Below are 16,306 nucleotides of genomic sequence, written 5' to 3'. Positions count from 1 at the left end.
GTCTAAGCCCATGGTTTCTAATTTACGGTGACCGCGGTTAGGAGTGCCCTACCTCAAAACTTTCTCGCCTCTATAAGAGCGCGCACCCTCCGACAGCGCAGTGTCGTACATGGGGTCTGCAGTCGAGCCGGTGGTGTTAAAGGATCGTTAAGCGAGGCTAGAAATCGAGTGGTGCAAAGAGAGGGAAGAATGGGATACAGGAACAGGGACGCAGGCTCTTGAGTCCTATTCCAGGGTCATTTTCGTCTTGCGCAGTGCCTCCCTAAAATTTCACTGACTAGCCGAAACTGCTACTCTCGAAGTTCAACTCGGTACCAAAAGAAGAAGCCCGGTGCCCACTGATACCACACCGCACCCACTATACCATACCATGTCATGCTTTCCTATGAAGTTCCGCATCATACCATGCCATGCTTTGCCATGCCGTACCATATCATGTCATGCCATACCATACCACGCCATGCTTTTCCATACCATATGTATCAGCAGCGCGAACACCACACAGGAAGAAGAAGGAGAAGAAGGTAAAGAGCGCTGAACCATGAACCATGGTCCTTGGTCACGGACCCAAGTTCGCGGTGGAACCGAGGAGGACAGCGCCGGAAATGTTGACCATGGTTCAGCGCTCTTTACCTTCTTCTCCTTCTTCTTCCTGTGTGGTGTTCGCGCTGCTGATACATATGGATCGCAACCAACTAGCCCGACAGATGGTGTTATTTTCCATACCGTACCATACCATGTCATGCCACACCACACCACACCACGTCATGCCTTTCTATTCCATACCATACCAAAACATGTTATGCCGCACCATACCATACCATGCTTTTCCATGCCGTTCCATACCATACCACGTCATGCCATACCATACCACACGATACCATACCATACCACGCCATGCTTTTCCATGCCGTACCATACCATACCATGTCATGTCATACCATACTATGCCGTGCTTTCCCATGCCGTTCCACACCATACAATGTCACGCCATACCACACCATTGCGTACGATACCGTACCACGCCACATCACTCCATACCGCACCGCGCCACCTCTACCGCCGAGGTTTGCACGTAAACCCACAGTGATAGTGTCAGTGAGGCTTATAAATGATTAAGAATAAACGCCTCACCTGTGAAAGTTAACTCGACTTCCCTTCCTGCATAGTCTAACCTTAGCCTAGCCGTCGTATTCAAGTGCCGAGACTATTCTTGCCCCGGAAACGCCAAAGATCGGCTTCGCCACAACCGAGCACGCGCACTTCGCCTCCCCTTCTTCGCACCTGAATGGAGCTCGCACAAAACCGGTCCCAAATAAAGCACCGTTCTCCTGACGGGGTGCGCGCGCCCTGCGTTCTGGAGCTGTCACCTCTTCCGGCCGGACCGTCGCAACGACCGCGGGACACACAGCCCAAGCCCTGTGCGGCAAGCATCTGCTCGAGCAAGGGGATAATGGCGGCGCGGACGGTCTCGCTGGTCGGACCCACGGTGACGGATGACGCGTGCTTCGTGTCGGGGGCCCTAAACTTAGCGTCGCTGCTGCCACGGGGCTTTGGCGCCCACCCCTCTTCGCCGCTCTCCAACAAGATGCGCTCGGACGGGAGGGCACGTGAGATCCTCGCTCGCGAACGCTGGAGACGACAGCTGCGCCCGTCAGCGAGATGACATCCGGTCCGGCGGTTTCTGGCCCCGCCGGTGAGAGAGAGCCGTAAGGGTATAAATAAGAGGAACGGTAGAGCGCCGGCTGACCACCAGGGCAACGAGACGCAGGCGCTGAGTCACGACTTAAGTTTACTGGGTGCGGGGGTACGGCGTTTTCAGGTCTATGACGTCATGGAAGGTTTGAAATAAATAGGATATGTAGAGCCACTATTGGAGAAAAAAAGTATTCAAAATGCGTCAACAACATTCGAAAAAATAGGATTTGTAATGTGTACGACATACACTGTTGGAGACAAAGGTCTTCAAGATGCGTGAACAACAGTCGAACAAATGGGATATGTAGTGCGTACGACATACACTGTTGGAGACAAAGGTCTTCAGGACGCGTGAACAACAGTCGAACAAATGGGATATGTAGTGCGTACAACACACTATTGGATACAAAAGTCTTCAAGAGAAGCTAAGAACACTCGAACAAATAGGATATGCAGTGCGCACGCCATACACTATTCGTAGCTTCTTTATTTCCCGGTGACTCGAGACCACACTTGCGGAGTTGCAATCCTAATCTCCGATGTGTGCCACTTCTCTGTGTGCAGGCATTCGCTGGCACACATGGCACCGTCCGGATCGCCAATCGGACGTCGTCATGGCGATATTTGTCCCCTATAGTGCATTTGACAAAACCAAGCACGCCGCCAGTCATGCGACTAGTTTTCCAGAGGTGCTTGACGATCCGGTACTTCCAGTTTAACTCTTGTGGGAAAAGTGAAGTCTAATCAGTATGGCCATGGAAGAGCGCAAAAAGCCGACAGACAATGATGTAAGAAGAGACCGATCAGCACAAAATGCTCGTAGACTGTCCCTTGTGTAACTATCTGTCGGCCTCTGTGTATTTGTACATGCTCATACATGAAAATAATCCAATAGCGTTACAGAACTTAATTAGGAACGCTAATTAATGGCGCTAATTACTGACCCTATTTAACTTAGAGTTGCTTCAATGTAATGTTGCCCTACTCGGGGGTATGAGGTTCTCGTACTACATGTACAGTCTTTGCCGAAAGTAACCCGGCACAGGTGGCTTGTTTCTTAGCCGCATAGCGAAGCACTCATGGCAGCCCTTAAGCTCTGATTCTGTGTAAAGAAAGGTGAGACCTTGTCCTTACAGTATGGCACCGTTCGGTCTTTAGGGCTGCTGTAAATGCTCCGTTACACTTTTGAGAAGCAAAAACCTGTTGCTCGGCTACTTTTGGCAAATGGGTACCCACGGAACGAACGTTTGACAGTGCTGTAGAGGTGCACTAAATAAAAGGGAGTCAAAAAGGGAGTAAACTGTCCCCCCTTTCGTAGAAGGGACTAAGCTAAGCATAGCTCACTTTCTTTTTACGTGTTTAGAGTGCATCGTGCCCGGCTCGCGACCAAAAGGAAAACGGTTTATTCCGCCTGACTGCCTTTTTTATTTCTAGGTAAACTGCTTTTTTTTTTCTTCACGGGCACGTAGTATTGTTGTTTGGCTGAGGGACCCTGTTGTGATGTCACAACCCTGCAGAACCCAGTGGATGCTGTGTCGGCCTGATTATGACGTCAAATATAGCCTGGGGAGAAGTATTCTGACCGCATGTGGTTTTTCCCATCCGCTGTCTTCCGCGCAGGGTCCCCAATCGAGCGCTGTCCCTTCGTCCAAGCACCGGAGTCAAGCCTCCTGCGACACTGTAAGCTGAGCATCACCTCCTCTCCTGCACTCTAAACACTAATACACCTATATGGGAGTAAAACGGGAGTAAACTCTCCTCTAGTGCACACCCTTTCAAAAGGACGTGCGCGGTAGAGGACAGCTTTACTCCCTTTTTACACCTTTCTGTATAGAGTGTACACTGACGCTAAGGACAGCAAGGCTCAGAACCGAACGCTCCGCAACACCGCTGACTAACAGCTGAGCTTTCCACGACTTGAATAAAGTTTCAGTTGCTAGTCAGCGTTAAGGTGGCCGTGTATTGCCTTCATTGTCTTGCACCTTTCGTAGCTGTACTCATACAGAGTTTCTCAAAATTACCCGTGGGGAAGGAGGCGTGACCATCTTAAAGAGCGTATGGACACCAAGTGTTTCGTTTCTTTTACATGATCGTTCTTACGAGCAGAGACTGTGATGTCACGATTCCGTTTGAGATCGGGTAAAGCATACAGAAATTGCTATATACTAGATCTTCGTTCTCTCGCTGGCATTACGGCCGCATGGAAGAGGGGGTTGTGAAAGTTAGCAGCGATTATATTGTTGTTTCAGTATGCCTGTAGGCCTCATTGATTCAAAATTTTGCGGACGGCAGGCTAAATCATACAGCCATCAGCATTATTAGAAGCGTGAACATTATATTTGGCATGGCTACTGTCTGGCTGAAACCGTGGATTCGACTTCTAAAACATAACAGCGCCGTGATTCTAAAAACTGCGCACATATGAAAATTAACAAAGTATTCCTAGGAGGCTTTGCCTCGAAAAAAGCCCTATTCTCAGAACCGAATCCGCTTTTTCAGTCAAGTGGAATACAAAAGTTCACACTTCCCGGCATTTCCGCGGTATGTGAGTGACCGCAACGGCCTTTTTCCATCTCAGTGATTTTGAGAAACAATTACGGCGGAATCGCGTGCCGTTCAAGATTCATGAACACTTGAAGGTTGGCTCCGGTGGAATTGATTGAAAATAAGGAATTGATCCAAGACCGGATTGAGAAGCTCATGAAAAGGACTAAAATTAGGGTGGGCGAGTAAAAGCAATGAAAAATAATAGCGCCCGGCGCTGGAAACCCGTCATGGTTTTGATCGCTGTGCGCACTAGATGGCACCTCAAGCTCTAACCGCTGTAGTCATCACAGAGAAGCTCGCCGCCAGACTCGGGTACGTGTCATATATATGAGCCTGCTGCATGTACACTTCCACGATCGAGGGTGGGAATTGGTAGATGCAGTGCCTCAAGTCTTTGAAGGACACCTCCATCCGATTTTGGCTCTAGTGAAGTCCGAAAGCAGAGCATTTGGTGCATGACTATTCTGACGTTCGCTCGGCAGTAAAAAAAAGCTTATTCCGCTGAAAAATTGTATTTGCATTTTTTTTTTGTATCCAGACTCGTGACGCAGATTTGTGGGCTTCTTCGTCGTTTAGTCTATCTTTTCGTGCCCTTTTGCGACCGAAATGGAGCATTTGTAACGTCACAAAGCTCACAATAACGTTGGCCTTTTTAACCTTCGTTGTCTCTCCTATACGACAAAAAATAACAACCTGCCTGACGTCAGTGGGGTTTTGTTGATTGCTCAGATTTCTTTTATGCGCACAGAAAGACGACACAATAAGACAAGGTAGACAGGACGGAGCGCAAGTTTGCGCTCCGTCCTGTCTACCTTGTCTTATTGTGTCGTCTTTCTGTGCGCATAAAAGAAATCTGAGTATGAACAAACTAGAGCCCCATATCGCATATTACTGGATTTTGTTGATTGCTTTGGTTTTTAACGTTCTAAATCCTAATGGTTCTTAACGTCCTAAATTTAACGTCCTAAATCGACTCAGACTATGGCAGACGCCGTAGTAGAATGTTGAGGATAATTTAGAACACCTGGGGTTCCCTTAATGTGCACTGACATCGCGCAGTACACGGGCATCTGGAATTTCGCCTTCATAGATGGTTGGTTTATGGTTTATGGGGCATAACGTCCCAGAGCAACTCAGGCTGTGAGGGACGCCGTAGTGGAGGGCTCCGAAAATATCGCCAACTTGGGTTTTTTTTAACGTGCACTGACATCGCACAGTGCACGGGCTTCTGGAATTACGCCTCCATCGAAATTCGACAACCGCCGCCGGGATCGAACCAGCGTCCTCCAGGTCAGCGGTTCGGGTCAGCAGTTTGGGTCAGCATCCGAGTGCCGTAACCACTGACCCACCGCCGTTTTTTTGAAGCGGCTGCAGGATACAAAGTGCATTTGCTTGAATGTAGCGAGCGCGTGTCCAAGGGTCCGTACTCTGCCTGAAGAAAGTGTTTCGAGAGAAAGAAGGAAAGAGAGAGGAGGAAAAGAGAGCCCAGCAGTCGAGGCCGTGCCTATGCCGGCGTGCCGGGGATTATTGCCGGGGTTGCGCTGGGGCAGAGTTGAGCCGGCAGATACGGGCGGAGGATGACCAGGAAGGGCGACCTTTCGCCCCAGACCTCTTCCAAACTAAGGTCAAAAAGAGCAAAGAGGCCTCGCCGGACCTGTCTCTGCCGTGATGGATGCGGTTCCGAGAGGGCGCGCCACAGAGGAAGATCAGAAATTTCGTGCGCGCCCCTTGGAGCGCGGGATATTCTATACTTCGCGAGAAGCGCTTTCGAAAGCGCCGATTCTTCGCGGCCACGACACCCCCGGCCCCCCCCTTCTCTCCCTCCCCCCTGCCCCTCTTCCCGTTGTCATCATACCTACACGCGGCTTGTAGGTCACGGACGGCGCATACGCGTTGGGTGGCAATGCGAGTGCAGTCGTTTGAGAGCACCTTTTGTGCGTTCCCGAGTAATCTGCGGTTGTCGAAAAAGAGGTGGGTTTTTAGTCTTTTTTTTTTTTAGGTCTGCCGCCGATTGCGCCTTCTGCCAGGTTCACGAAGAAAAGTAAATGAGCAGCACTGAATGCCTTGGTCCTGAAACATAGATGGGGTGGAGGAAAGGAAATGTTCTGCGACTCATCGCGTACATCCGCTGCTCACTTATGGGAGATGACTCCTGGAGTAGTATTTGAGGGAAGAGTCTGTGGCCAATATCCCTAACGAGGAAGACTCGAGGAAGAGCTCGTGGCTTTTGAGGGCACTAGCCATAATATAAGCCCGGAGAAAACGGTCGACGGACATCTCGAGAAACGGAACAGGCATTAAAGTCAGCGCAGCGAGATGATGCCGTCCTGATGAAAGGCACCACTAGAGGGACACTGTATAAAGTACTCATCTGCTTATCTTTCGGTTTGACGCTCCCTCGAGAAAATCCTAACAGAAGTATGTATTGGTCTAATACACTGCTGTATTAAGGCTCCTTATCATTCTGTTATGAGTTTCTTTCAGTCTAAGAGCGAGCAACATGTACAATTTGAAACAAAACCAGCGCTAACTTCTTTGACATCAGCAATTACTGCGGCCTTACAGGCAAACCTGCAGCGTTTTGCGCGACACATAATGAATATCTAATAGTAATATTTATGTATTCTGAGCAAGTACTTCGATCTCGCATTGTTCCCAAAGAACGTTAATGCATGTGTCGTTCAAATGCAGACGTCTGTCACCGTGACAGCCTTGCAAATTCTGCTTCCCAGCGACAGGGAATTTAATCGCCTATTATATTTTCGGTTTGATATGCATTTCGTTTGAGACTATTTGCCTGTCAGTTTCCGATAAGCAAACAGGCTACTATAGCTCTGCTACTGTAGAGCCCCGATATGTCAAACCCGGATATTTCGAATTACTGGATATATCGAACGCACAGATTATCCCCTTGAAAATCCTTCGTTAGAGTGTAGGAATGTCGCGCGGTATATCGAACTCCAATTTCTCCGTTCGTTCGATATATCGAACTGCGCGCCGCGCCCTTCCAAGTGGTGCTTCTCCTAACAGCGTTCTTCGATTACTTTTCGCGCGCGGAGTCTAGTCGGCTGCACGGCCTTGAGCAGCTGCTGGCAGCGCTAGCACTGTGAAATTGTGTGATCAGGCGGACGTGGAGTGAACTTGAAGCTAGCCTTCGATCTCTTGTACTGATTTTCCACTTCACACAGCTGTAAACCCGCGAAGCCAACCTGACTAAGCACTAGCAGCGTATCTCGCCTGGCGTACGTGCTTCGCTGTCGAAGGCGTAGCGGAAGTTAACAGTATGTTACTGAGCGATTATTCCACTTATGGGTACTTTAGCGGGATTATACACATTATGGTAGGCAGCGGCTAGTTCCCAAACAGGTTAGCCGTACTCAACACATATTAAGCCGTGCGCTGACAGTACGCCAGCGAGCGGCTGGTCGCTGCAAAAAAGCGCATCTCCAGCATGGATGCAATGCATTCTTGCTTCTAGATTGCATATAAGCTTATCTACTGTCACATTTTATGTATCGAATTGTCGATATATAGAATTATTTAGCGATCCCCTTCGAGTTCGATATATCCAAATTCGACTGTATTTTCGCTAGGGCTGTGAAATAAGAAAGAGGAGGTTGTACCCAAAAAGAAATTCCCGGTAACTCTCGTTCTGTGTGAGCACCTTTTTGAGGAATGGAATCAAGGTTTAGTTTATTGGTTTATTGGGGTTTAACGTCCCAAAACAACTCAGGCTATGAGGGAAGCCGTAGTGAAGGAATCAAGGGAGCGACAGTGGGAAAGGGGGGGGGGGGGGGGGGGGGTGATGGAAGTCACTGCCTGTGTTTTGGCTAATTCCCCTTGAGGGTATACGAAATTGTGTTTCACGTTCGATCGTACGTATCGCACTGTTGCTTATCTATCCATCCACACTTGCCCGCATATAAGTCAAGCCTCGCGTAACGTCACTCTAACCGGACCAATCAGAGCGGCGCGCTGTCATGACGTCACATGTCACGACGCGAACAACACCGACGCCGCACAAATGGACAACCTGTCCTTAGTGGGGATTTCAATGAAGGTGCGGTATTGCTGGGGTGTTAAAGAACGCCGCTTCACGAATATCCTTCAGAGAGAACTTTTTAAATGCGTTTTGCAGAAGCTGAGTTATCTATAGCAAAATGTTTGATTTTTTTTTTTTTTTTACGTCTTCGCGCCTTTCCTTCTCCTCTCGTCACTTTTTTGCACGCTGAAAGGTCGGCGCTCCTCCGCTGGCTGGCTGCCGACGCGCGCGGGAATTCCCCGTGGGGCGGAGCTTCCTGATTCGGCGAAGCGACGCGGCTTATTGGCTGTTGCCATGGTAGATGTCGAACGTATAACAGAATCTAACCAATATCCATATCCTTCAAGAGAAAAGTATACAACAGCTGTATCTTACCGATGCTCACCTATGGGGCAGAAAGGTAGAGGCTAAAGAAAAAGGTTCAGCTTAAGTTAAGGAAAACACACCGAGCTATGGAAAGAAAAATGATAGGTGTAAGTTAAGAGATCGGAAGCGGGCGGAGTGGGTGAGGGAACAGATGCTTGTTAATGACATTCTAGGCGAAATCAAGAGGAAGAAGTGGGCTTGGGCAGAGCACGTAATGCGAAGGCAAGATAACAGCTGGTCCTATAAGGGTAACGGAGTGGATTCCAAGAGAAGGCAAGCGTAGCAGGGGGCGGCAGAAAGTTAGGTGGGCGGATGAGATTAAGAAGTTTGCGGGGAGGAGGAGGAGGAGGAGAAAAGCATTTATTTAGTAATGTACAGAGAGGTGCTCGGGCAGAGGCCCCTAGTGGGTCTCACCCCTTACAATACTAGTCGGAGTCCCTCATTCCGGGATCCCGTTGGTCGAGACCGCTACACAAGTCCGCCGAACCAGGGCCTGCTGGGCCGATAGTTCCTGGCAGCTGAGTAGGGCCGCCTCCCAGTCCTCTAGGGTAGGGGAAGGGGTGATTGGGGGGAGAGAAGGATTTTTTCTGCATGCCCAAACCATGTGGAAGGTGTCGGCCACCTCCCCACAGAATGAGCAGCGGCCGTCAAAAGAAGGATTAAAGTGCTTGAGAACCGCCGGGCACAGCAGGGTGTTTGTAAAGAGCCTGAGGAGAATTCGTTCGCCAGCTTTACCCAGTCCTTTCATAGGAACTGGGTATCGCCGGTGTTCGGCACGATAGTGCTCAGTAATTTCTTTAAAAGAAAGGAGAGGGCTGTGATCTGGGTTAAGCTCCTCCCAAGGGACACGGTGGCTGCAGCTGGCGAAGGACAAGGTTAATTGGAGAGACATGGGAGAGGCATTTGCCCTGCAGTGGGAGTAGTCAGGCTGATGGTGAAGATGAGCCATCTCCGAACAAAATTACGCATGCAGCAACGTCAGACCGAGGAGTGCGCGAGCATGAAAAGGTCGCCGGAAAGGGGTCGCCAACTTTCACGCTCAATTGTGGGTTCTTTTTGGCGTGTAGAAGTATGTTATTTGGCCCAGCTGTTCATGACGACGGAATGTAGCGACTGAGCCAATTTATGTACTCTCCACAAAAAGCGTTTCAGCGCCCCTTCCTTTAACAGCTGTCGCCGTATTAACAACTGCTGCCGTGAAATATTGCACTAGACTCCGAATTCTAGTTTTCCTAACATAGCATCACAAAGACCTTTCCCGAGTGAGAGTACGTAATGAAGCTGAGACACTAAGCTTCCTGAACGCTCTCCGCGGTTCACAGCACAGCGCCGCGCACTGAATTCGACCTCTGCCAGACGGAATCCGCCCACAGCTGGGCGGGCTACAGCAACCGGTGGCGGGTGCAGGCAGGCACACACTGCGCGTGTTCCTCACCCCGAGCGCGGCCCGGGCTTTCTCCGGATCGAAATAGCACCGGCCACTTGAAAGGAGCGAGTCGTGCCTGGATGAGGCGAGTCAATAAACAAGCCCAGGCCGCGCACGCAACGCCCAGGAACCCGGCCGCAACCCGTCCCGAAAATTCGGTCGCCCTCACTCACTCGGTCATCGCAGCTTGTAATGAACGCCGCGTCACGTTAAAGGGACAACTCCATTCAACCCTTGTTGTTAGCAGAAATTGATTCCGTGGTCTTTCTGCGATATATCGATGTTCTTTTCTTTTTTTCCGGCAGGAAAAGGCGCATTTCTTGCCCCCGAAATATTGGCATTAAGACTTTTCCCGCAGTTCTATTCAAAGTTGTCACGTCACCACCGGAAATGACTCCGTGATCACCGTTAGGAAGTGAATGGTGGTGTAACCTATCCTCGGGGATCCTCGGAGGAATAAAAAGCAGACGAACGTTGACGAAGAGGACTATTTCCAACACCGCCCGAAAGGCTACCATTTAGAACACATAGTAGAGCGCTCTATAAAGAATCCGGAAAAAGAGCTCTTCTGTTTGCGCCAGAGTTTGTTCGAATCCACTCGGGCCAATGTTGCTACAAAGTTTGTTTTTCCTGCTTCACATCGCTCTGACGGAAAAGTTCGAAAGTAGTTCGGCTTCATGTTCGCTTTCAGGTTTGCCGCGGTTTCCGGACGACGTTTGACTTAGTTTGACGAGAATGAGAGCTAAAATCTCTTCACAGTACTTAAAGCTACGCACACCATGTTGCTTACGAAAACAACCGCTGTTGGTGATACCTCAATTTTGTTCTTTCTTCGGTAATCTATCCATCGCCGCGGACTCTGAGGACTCAAATGTCCCTTCAAGCGTGTTACGCTAAACGTATGATATTCGTGTCATGTTAACAAAAGAATTACGTCCCGGTAAATTTAGACCGGCGCCAAGGAGCGCAGCTATACGTGGAGTGCCATTTGTTCAGTAGACCAGAGTTTTCCAGCCAGTTTTCGAACTGTTCATGCCTTCTACCCGCCGCGGTGGCTCAGCGGTTAGTGCGCTCACCTACCGAGCTGGAGTACTTATGCTCGAACCCGATCGAGAAACGCTGAGTCGACAATCCTGGAGCCTGTTCCACAATCGTTTCTGTGTTTCTGTCCCTGAACATCACCCCAACTTAAGCCTTTTCGTGAGCCTCCGAGATTCGGGTCCATAGCTGAGCACTGGCAGTATGCAACCGCCAATGATATCACGCAACTGTTTTGTGGGATATCAGCAATAAGATCCCATTCGTTACTTGCCAGTAACTGTCAAACGTGCTCCAAACCATCCGTGTTCTCGTGGTTATTTCCTTCTTATGGTCTATATTTTCAGTCCCTATATCCAAGGGGCCTAAACATCATGATCGTCGTCCCGGTCATATCCATGGCAGGACATACATATGCCTCTCTATGACGCCCAATTAGCTCTGCCCTTCCGCTGCTATATATGCTTACGTACCTTCTCCTGGTGTTCACTCTGTTCCCTTCAGTATTTCCTCTGCTTGATTTCAGCTGCGGTATCAGTAACTAGTGTTTGGTTCCTAGGATGCCTGAATCGACCGCTAGAGGGCCAAATATAGAGGCCCTATATAATTGGTTCCTGGCTCCTACTCCCCTCCAGCGGTCTCTTAACGCCCTAGATTTGAGCGTTACATAGTTCCTCTGATTTACTCTCTAACCAGTTCGTGTCTAGGTTGCGTTCGGTTCCAGTGATTAACGTCCCTCTATTTCGGTTAGTGTACGTCCGGGTTAAACTGTGAACGGCTTGAAAAAAAAAGAAACAAAAACGAAATAAGCAACACACACTTAAAAGCTCGTTTTCTCGGCGCTTTCGCCGGTCAAGTCTCCGCCGGATGTTGTGAGCGCGCCACCCCCACGGTCACGGAGAAACAGCAGGGGGGGGGGGGGGGGGGGGAGCTCGCCCAAGGAGTGTTTTGCGGGAACGACGTGCCTGTATCCTGCCTTTCAACGTGAGCTCTCGGCCCCACAAAGCGCGCGTGTGTTCACTAACGTCGGCAACTCCATCAACGGCGCGTGGCCGGCGAAATCAGGCGCTTTGAAAGAGCGAGAGAGAAAGATGGGGAAGGGGAGTGGTGATGAACACGGCGGATATCGGTGGTTTCAACAATTCTTTCACGGCTCTCCAAATATCCGCGGCGCGCTTAGGACTCTGCGCTCTTGGTAACAAAAAAAAAATATAGAAAACCAGTGCACTCAGGGAGTAAAAGTGCACTCAGTGTCGAATGAGTAACCGAAAACAAGTACTCCAATGGCTTGGCCCTTGTTCGAGACAGCCACGTGTTTCGTGTTGAATGACCGACTGTGTATATATATATTGTTTCTTCTTATCCCCGACGATGCCAGGAAAAAAGGAGTTGCTTGTTTTCTTCGCATTCGGTTTCGAAAGCGCGGTGGTTTCGAAAGCCGAGTCCTGACACTGTGTTATTGTTAAGAATATAAACGAACTCATAGCGACCACTATGATTTACCCCTTGACCTTTGTTTTAGTTTTTTTCCTTTCTTTAATTTCAAGCTCGGGTATATTACTTCCTCCTGTCACGGTCTTCAAAAGGACTTTGCACTTTCGCTAACCTCAACGAAGAAAAAGGGTTCGCTGAATGCTCTGAAAGTTAAAAAAGAAAAAAAGAGAAATCGTTCCGGGAAAACTGATGACGGACACTTTTTTTTTCGTTTTTTTTCTCGAACTCGGGCATCCGTACTATATTACCCGCGGCTGCTCGAGCAGATATATATACAGGGGTGGAGTGGGGGGGTGCAATTTGTTTGCCCCGGTAGTGGGTCCGCGTGGCGCCGTCATTTGCATGTTCGCACGCAGGTGTGTGCCCAGGCGCGAGTCAGACTGGGGGCAACCTGTTAGCCGTCGACGCTGCCTTATAAGTAAATAAGTAAAAAAAAACAAAACAAAGCAGCCAGGCGCAAGCGGTCGCATTAGCATATACACAGGCCCGCGCGCGCGAGAGCGCGAGCGCATGTCGTCAGATTGAATTTCGCGCACAACCGTATTCTCCGTGCGCCGATATACAAATAGCCGCGCCTCCATACATTCATATATACGCGCCAGCGCGCATTTTTTTCATTCGCTTTCTTTTTTCTCCCTTCTCTTCGTTCTCTCTCGTCGTTCTTTTATTCGGTCGGCTCGCGGCCTCACTTCATCATTCACGTTCGGCGCCCTTTCCCCGCCTGCTTGATAAACAAGCCCGTGGCCGGCGCACGCTAGGGCGGCTGCAAGAAAGCGTCCACACCATACTGCTGACGTCCTTTAACCTCCTTTCTCTCTTTCGCCCCTCGCTGAAGGCTTGTTTTCATTTTGTTTTCTTTTCTTTGTTCTCTCTCTCTCTCGTCTTTCGTGAGCTGCTGTTTTTTTTTTTTATCATCGCGTCCAGCTGCTCGGTAGCAAAGCAAAAGCCAAGCCTGTAGCTTGGCTTGACTTGGCTTGGCTTGCGACTGCGAGGCAGCAGCGGGAGTTGGGCCGGCGTTATTGCGACCGGCCGGCGTTATTGCGACCGGGTGAGAATAACGGAAATCCAAGCCAAAGCGTTATTGCTACCCGGTGGAAATAACGAAAAGCCGGCCCAAAGCGTTATTTTCACCCATGGATTGCCTTGGCTTCGTTTATTGTTGGCGGACGGGATTTTGGCCGCCGTTTTTGCATCGTTTGCTTGTTTGATCGGCCCCTGTCAACGCCTGGACGTGTGATGTCGGGGTCGCGCTTCGATTTTAGGCGGTGTGGTAAAGTTTCCTATGGTCATGCAGGCGTTTGGCATCATTCTCACCGTGTATATGTGACCTTGGCTTTTGCGTGACGCGTTGTGATCTCTTGATTCGTTGTGAAAGGACTCGTGTGTGCTTGCGTTTTTAGGGTGCTCGCGCTTGTGCAGTGCCTTCGAAGACGCTCCAGCTTTCTCCGGAAAATCTTGTTATAATTCGACATGAACACGCTTTCATTTCGCGTAATTTATGAGTTTTGCGAGTAGGCATATGTGCGCTCATTCGTTTCGGCATTCAACCTGATTTGCGCAGAGGATATATGCAAGTTAATAATGAGAATTCATTACAACGTGGGGCCAGGGTCATAAATACGATCCAGGCACGGTGGTTTTGCAGTCCCCGAGGCATTCGTCAGTTGAAGCGAGCAGTGGTTCCGTATGTACAAGGTCGTCCACCCTTAACACGCGAGTGCGTGGCCCCACTCTGGAGGGCCACGGCACGGCCGCTCATCGCAGCCAAGTGGCGCAGGAGAAGTTGGACCTGGACGTGGTGCTTCACGTCATCTACCACTTCGCTTCGATGCGCGGCCGTGTCGTGCGCAGTGGCCCTCCAGAGTGAGGCCACGCGCGTGTTCGTACTAAGAGTTGACGACCCTGTACATTCCAAACGAATGGCAGGAGTTTTCAAAACGCACTTGGTGAATATTGCCCACGTGCTAACAGTAAATTGCGCGGGGATTTTGCAAATGTTAAAGATGCTCTGCCTCGTTCGAAGTTCCCTGGAATCGTTTGCCTTGCAACGATTAACTCGGTCTACATCGGGGGAGATAACTAGAAACATACCCAGGCGGCTGAAAGAGCATCGCAGTGATGTCGGCAGGAATCGAACAGCTGCTGTGGCAGAACATGCACAACCAGGGCGTGAAATTGCTTGGGAGAGTTTGGAAATCTTTGCGACTGAAAGAAATTTGTAAGTGTGGCTGCACCTGGAATCCTTTATAATATAGATGATTCCAAAGACAGTCATCAGAACAAAGGGAAACCTTCACCAGGCTTATGCAAAGTCATTGCCCTGATTAGTTAAGGAGCTGCTTTGTCATGACCGGTCCTTCATTTTGAACGAGCAACCTGTTAGGGTTCTGAAATGTCAATCAACGTGTTCGACATGGTCAGTGACCAAAGTTTCATTCTACTATTAAGGCAAAATGGAAACTTCACGACGTGTGCCCTATGCACCGAAGCTAACTGCAGTTGCGCCCGAAGCCCACAATATATTCCACAATTAACGTCAAAAAGGTGGCCAGCAGGTTCAGAATCCTTAATTGTTTTGTAACACTTCTCTCACGCTGCCTTGCCTGAATCCACGCACATTTTGTGTTAGAAAGCATGGGTGACAGAAAAGACATTACAAACAATTGGTGTACTGCATTGGTGTTCTGTGGGAATACTTAATTCCGTCAGTAGGTCATGCTAGATGGCGTGGCAATGGTGTATACTCCCCCCCCCCCCCCCCCCCCCACCCCCCCCCCCTTTAAGATGCATTCATTGAACGTCTTTTAAGAGATTAGGGTACCAGTTATAATAGCATAGACATGATGGCACGTGAACAACTTTCATAACTGGCTTGTCTTTTGAATTTCTTATTTAATTGCAGTATTGCTGTGCATTGAAGCCATACTAATAATGATTCATTTATTCCTGTGTGCAGTGCTTCAGCCAGGAAATAAATTGATTGGTTGGAGCTCATTTCCCATGTTTTCATTCCTTGTTTGTGTGCTTAAACCACTCAAACTGATATGCTTTCTTCAATTCTAAGCCAACTTTCTCAATAATAACTCACCTTGTAAGCGATGCATATAAGCAGAAGTAATTCACAAGGCACATTTCACTTGGCCGTAAGTGTCACAAGGACTCAAAATCGGCAACTTTGTATTGGTTAGCAGCAAGAAAAACCTTTTTTTTTTTCATTGTAATAAATCCTGGTACTGTGTAGATACTTGTGTATGTTAGTTGCTGTTGAAATGAGGTCCTCGACGTGAGCATGGTCGGCCGCAATTTCATGGCACTTTGTGCACTGCCAACTTCGTGCTTCTGCTAACAAGGTTTGTTGAAGTGCTGTTCAAAGAGCTGGGATCATGTATTGTTGGCACCAGCTTAGCGAGAACCACTGGAACTTGCAGAAGCATGATAAGTCCTTCAACTGGGGCTATTTGATCTTGCAGTTTAATGATCATTTTAATGTTGGATAGTCGTAATTCAGCTCTTGCTGTCGTATTAATATGAGTAGTAGACACCTTTGACCATGCCCCGAAATCTCAACTTTACAATCCAGAGGTATAGACACGTTTTACAAAAAGTGTTTCAAATAGGTATTACATGTTTCGAGAAAATTTTTTACCAGTTTTGGCATTGGCAGAGCAGCAAAGGCGGGTATTAAATTTGAATCA

At 49.0% G+C, this 16,306-nt stretch overlaps 1 protein-coding gene across 2 annotated transcripts in view; it reads left to right on the top strand.

The window, feature by feature from the left end:
• Nucleotides 1-16,306, top strand: part of LOC149365886 (metalloprotease TIKI2-like) — a 149,405-nt gene that overhangs the window by 26,018 nt on the left and 107,081 nt on the right. The window contains exon 2 of one of the 2 annotated variants that reach the window (XM_089547042.1): nt 3,319-3,378. The exons of the other annotated variant lie outside the window; for it this stretch is intronic. Coding sequence (XP_089403168.1) covers nt 3,319-3,378 — 60 coding nt within the window. The remainder of the gene's footprint in view (nt 1-3,318; nt 3,379-16,306) is intronic. 2 annotated transcript variants of the gene reach the window in all.

The sequence above is a fragment of the Amblyomma mixtum genome, chromosome 1, assembly GCF_055824585.1.
Source record: "Amblyomma mixtum isolate Tamu chromosome 1, ASM5582458v1, whole genome shotgun sequence".
Classification (NCBI taxonomy): Eukaryota; Metazoa; Arthropoda; class Arachnida; order Ixodida; family Ixodidae; genus Amblyomma; species Amblyomma mixtum.
Note: the sequence above shows the minus strand (reverse complement) of the source record. Positions and strands in the feature narration are given on the sequence as shown.